Source organism: Coffea arabica, chromosome 6e (genome assembly GCF_036785885.1).
Source record: "Coffea arabica cultivar ET-39 chromosome 6e, Coffea Arabica ET-39 HiFi, whole genome shotgun sequence".
Taxonomy (NCBI): Eukaryota; Viridiplantae; Streptophyta; class Magnoliopsida; order Gentianales; family Rubiaceae; genus Coffea; species Coffea arabica.
Window position 1 is genome coordinate 5191191 of NC_092321.1, and position 4936 is coordinate 5196126.

Sequence of the window (4936 nt, forward strand, 5' to 3'; positions counted from 1 at the left end):
ATTTCCTCAGGAGTCCCCCCATTGATAGGAATGATATGTTGGCTTCCAGCTATATGATCTGCGCTAGAAACAAATACTAGAAGCTACCAAGCCAAAGTGAACCTGCATCCAGTGATTCTTGTGCATGAAGGTGACCGCCCTTGACTGACGGCTAAGCAGTCAATACCCCGTCCCATGCGGCGTCTGGAGAGAGATTATTGACCCGCTTGAAAACCTATCTCCCAGTTATATTATTAGTTTCTGCGTGCGTTGAATTATAAGTAAAAGAAAAAAGATTTTTTATTTTCATTTTTGGACAACCAGGCATGAGCCCACTTATGACGTTCCAAAATCGACAAGGGACACCAGTAAGAAGTCAGAACTAGAATTGCGCTTGTGCAAAAGGCCTAACATAAGTTCTAGTTTCCAAATTTTGGTTTTGTGCCTTTTTTTTTTCTGGTCCCATTTTGATGCCTCTTTAGTCTCTCCACATAGTGACATATTTTACACCATCTCGTGGAAATACTCCTCTCCGTTATTGCTTCTCGCGGAGAAAGATGCCTTCTAATGGCGTTCAGTGAGTTGATAGGGTATGGGCTCAATAATTTTGACAAACGTAATTTTAAGGGAAAATCGTTATAAATGTCTCTCACATATTGTTAAATGATTTTAATTTTTTTTTTTGCTTTTAAAATATTAATTTTGCATTGCTTACAAATTCCAGTTAGTAAAATTTCGTTCTAACCTATGTTTCCGACCAATTTTTAGCTTAAATTCACCAAGTGATCCATATATAGTAATAATTTTTTATATACAAAAACGTTAGATCCTACATTCTTAGTGACAAAAATGAATATGAATTAGATTTGATCCTATTCCTTTTTTTTTTAATTAATATGATTCAGAACAGATTCTATTTTTTTAGGGACAAAAATAGATATGAATCACTTAATTTGTTTAACTACAAATGGGATCTAACTTTTTTTTTTTCAAAAATAAATAATCATGTATGAGTCATGTGATGGGTTTAAGGTGAAAAGTAGTCAAATATCTAAGTTGATACCAAATTTTATAGATTTGATTTTTTAAATGATATAAAGTTGTCATTTTAAAAGTAAAAAATAAAAAAAAATTATTTTGACGACATGTAAAGACCTTCCTTTAATGAGGTGATATGAACAAATGTTGGTCTACCCTAGTAACGGGCCGACGTGTACTATTAGTCCAAACCATTCGTCCCAACGCTCATGCCCGTGGGATTGCCAATGGGCTGCCTTTACCAGATGCGCCTCAAACTCAACAAAGACCGGACCAGCCCTCCTCGCTCCTATAGAAGGCCACGAAAACCAGGTTTATTGTCTTTTTGCTGCATTTTAGGTGAATGTTCAGTGAAGATTTACATGGGACGGGACTATCGTTTGTGGTTTCCTCCTCCTCTTCTCCACTTGTCTCACTTCTGGTGAAATTTGATTTTGGCTTTAGAATATCTGCTGCTTGTCTTCAGCATTGTCTTGTAGGAAAATAAGCTCAAGTAACAAGTGAGATCAGTTCTCCTTGTCTAGCAACCGCAAATCAGCCCAAGACCCCTGATCCAATCTCGTACAAGGAGGGGCATGTAGTGCCATTCCGACTAGTGAGCTTGCAAGTCTGTTGGAAAATCGAAGATTAAACCCGGCTCCCTGAAAAGAAAGTAGTAAGCTTTTTCCAGTAATTTGGTGCAGGTTTAGTTATAGACACCAAATGTATTTCATGAGAATGATACGGTGCTGCAAAACACGCATTGCGAGTGAAATGTATTGCAGCTGTCTGAAGTCTGAACTGGCAGTTGTATGATATTTCCTCTCCTTTTGCTGATTCTTCCGCTCTCCCCATTGTTTATCGTCTCGATTTGGCTTTTCTTTGTGCTAGGGTGCTAGTAATGCGGTGTGACCGGAAGAGCAGGAGCCAATTGAGTTTTGAAATATGTTCTCCTCTCGGATTTGTGCGTCGCATCTGAATTCTCAAATAAGAGAAGATGGTTTGCAATCAGTCAATGGCAGCCGTCAGGGGCTTCAGCCTGACTAGTAAATTGTGCGCTCATAGTAACTGACAGGGTGCGAGGCAAAAGAACATCAAATCTCAAATTTCCTACAGATCCCAAGAAGTTTTCGAGCAAATCACCACCCGCTTGGAAATAAAGTAGGTATAGAGCATAACTGATAAGTGATAACACGAACTCGAAGTCCACCTAAATACAATCCTAAAGAAAAAATCCATCAAAGCATACCCATGTAAACGCCAGCATCAAGTTATGTATCAAACAAGCCTGGCTCACATCTAAATCAAAAGAAAATAAAAATTGACTGCAATGATTTCAACACATTCATGAATAGCCATCCACGTGTGTTTGGTAGATTGGAAGTATTTTGAGCACAAAACATGGCACTTAAACAGACATTGCATAATCCGTTGATATCAAACCCAGTATGCTAGCTGACAGGCGTTGATGGCAAAGCTGGAAGACTTGGTATAGCGACCCCCAATGATCCTGTTTCTAGTCTCTGCGTAAGATCTTCCACGGGCATCATCACCACGTCGCTTCTCATCCCAATATCAGTGGCATAGCGGCTAGCACAATAAACCCCAACAGCAGTTGCTGCCATCCCATATACATTGGTAGTGACAAGACGCAGCGGCGTTGATAAAACAGCAGCAAGAGGACCGCCAATAATGGACACTGCTTGTCCGCTTTGCCCCATTGTACTATGATCCAAGACAAGTAATCCTGTCTTGCAGTAGATAGCAAAGTCTTCACAGTTACTTTTGAACACATTATAACATCTAAAACCATTATTAAGAAGGTAGTTTGCACGATGGACAACAATGTCATCAGGGTCTGAAACTGCAAGAGTACAAGTTCCTCCGCGTGCTTTTGCAAGAAAGAGAGCAGGGTTAACAGCATACTCGAAGCGATAGAGAACACCGCCAGCAAGGAAGCACTTCAAACATGTCGAAACAACTCCATGACTTTCTTCAGTCAAAGTGCAGGTTGTGCATGGAACATGACCTCGGCTTGGTCCTGAACTCACCAAAACGAAATCCAATATGGTCCCTGTTCCTACTTCTTGACCCCGTCTGGTGAAATGAATTACTTTGTCATCCCCAACATAGATGCCTGCACATTTGAGTAAATGCAGTTAAAATCCTAAATCTACCAAGAAAAAATGATAGCGTTAACAATTTAAAAAAAAAAAAACTTAAAAAGATAAGCAGCACATGTAAGATCGATCAAGTTATTAAGAGATGTTGACCCAATTTGCTTCCCCCCAACCACTCTGAGTTTCTCTATGAGAAGAATATTAATTTTAGCATATTACAAAGATCAAAGTAACACCATCAACATCTGAGCATAGGGAAAGTCGTCCCCTTTTCCCCTTTCTCGTGTCCAAATGGCTCATGAACGCCGAAAGCAACCCAATAAAATATCTACGCTCCCAGCTTCCTTATTAGTCCACCAGAAAATGGAAACGCATTAAGCAAAATTGACATCAATTCTCTAACTGGTGCTATAACATGTTTTTCCCGAAAAAAGTCGAGTATTGAATCAATTAAACATAGTTTGTAAACAACATCCTAAACCTTGATACGAAAATAAATTTCGATTCCAACAATTAGAAAAATCATGGAATCAGGGGATGGTCGAAAACATAATTCTAGATTTTTCACAATTCAACCCCAAATCGTTATACTACCGTTATTAGCAGCACCCACGGCCCAAAACATACGTGATTTGTGCTTTTACTGAATCCATACTCTTATTTGCCCGAAAATATGGCAAAAAAATAAATGTGAACAACCTACAAATAACATAAATTCTGACCAAAACAAAGAAGAAAAAAAAAGGATAGAAAAGAGGAAAAAGGAGGTTGCAATCCTGACCATGGTGAGCATAAATATAAGCAGTACGCCACGAATAAATATGATCCCCCGGTTTGAGGCTGCCTCTGTCAATTCTGTTCACATCTCCATTCATCAAGATACAAGTTCAAAACTTTAATTACTGTATTTCGTCGGTATTAATCCAAAACTGCCAACAGACAAAAAAAAAGTATATTACAATGATCCAGCAATCACACCTGTTAGAGAGCAGCCCCATTGGTTGTTATTGGCTAGAATTGAAATGATCCGGCAACTGAAGGGAAGCAGAAGAGGATGCGATCGAATTCAGACGAGTTTGCGATTTTACTTTCCCAATTATATTGAGAACCGAAAGGGTGACGCAAAGTTGTTGCTGAAGATAACCGCTTGGGTTCGCTTTGCCTTCAAGATGCTGAATTTACGAGAATACCCGTTGCTTTCGTTATTTTAAACACTTCGTCATCAAGGAAATTCCAATTTGTCCACTTGTACATGCCTTAATCCCTGGTCATTCCAGAAAATTGCAATCTTTTTTCTTTATTCCTCACCCTTTTATACCAATTTTTAAAAAAACTTTCGTGAAAAAAAAAAATAAGAAATAAAAATGCATTTTGCTCTTTTTCAAGTGAAAAATAATACTGCAGCTTAATTCCCATCCCAATATGCGTATGCCAAGTTTATATTTATAGATAGTCATGTTTAGCCCATTGGGACAAATTAGTATCCTATCCAGCTATTCAAATATATATTGACAAAATGATTTACTCACAAATATTTTAACTTTTTGCTTTTATGTAGATTTCGTATTGCCTTCCTAACATTCCCGTTGACGCAAAGCTTCTCTTACCAAAAATTGTGTTTCAATTTCCAAAAGAAAATATCATTTTTATTTAAATGTGTTGTGATATGAAAACATTGAAAAGAACATGAACAATAAGTTGTTAAAGAGTATGGCGATTTTCTATTCTGGCACCAATTTGTAGAAAATACAAAATGACATGTAACCGTCCTTCCCTTTTTTCTTTTGGTTTCTTTGTGTGCTCTAATTCTCAATTACAAA

The 4936-nt window shown here is 37.9% G+C and overlaps 1 protein-coding gene across 1 annotated transcript; it reads right to left on the bottom strand.

Moving 5' to 3' along the window:
* Nucleotides 1–2123: 2123 nt before the first annotated feature.
* LOC113697460 (protein LEAD-SENSITIVE 1-like) lies at nucleotides 2124–4296 on the bottom strand. The gene is made up of 3 exons (XM_027217074.2): nucleotides 4095–4296; nucleotides 3898–3971; nucleotides 2124–3133 (listed from the first exon to the last, which is right to left on the bottom strand). Exons 1-3 carry the CDS (start codon nucleotides 4112–4114, stop codon nucleotides 2448–2450), a joined length of 780 nt encoding a protein of 259 aa, XP_027072875.2. The 5' UTR covers nucleotides 4115–4296; the 3' UTR covers nucleotides 2124–2447.
* Nucleotides 4297–4936: the final 640 nt, after the last annotated feature.

Bases quoted from the DNA above. Each gene is read 5' to 3' on its own strand.
- LOC113697460 (XM_027217074.2), bottom strand. From the start codon at position 4,114: ATGGGGCTGCTCTCTAACAG. The intron at 3,972-4,094 runs GTGTGATTGCTG...AGATGTGAACAG, and splicing joins ATGGGGCTGCTCTCTAACAG to AATTGACAGAGGCAGCCTCA. The intron at 3,134-3,897 runs GTCAGGATTGCA...TCAAATGTGCAG, and splicing joins TTATATTTATGCTCACCATG to GCATCTATGTTGGGGATGAC.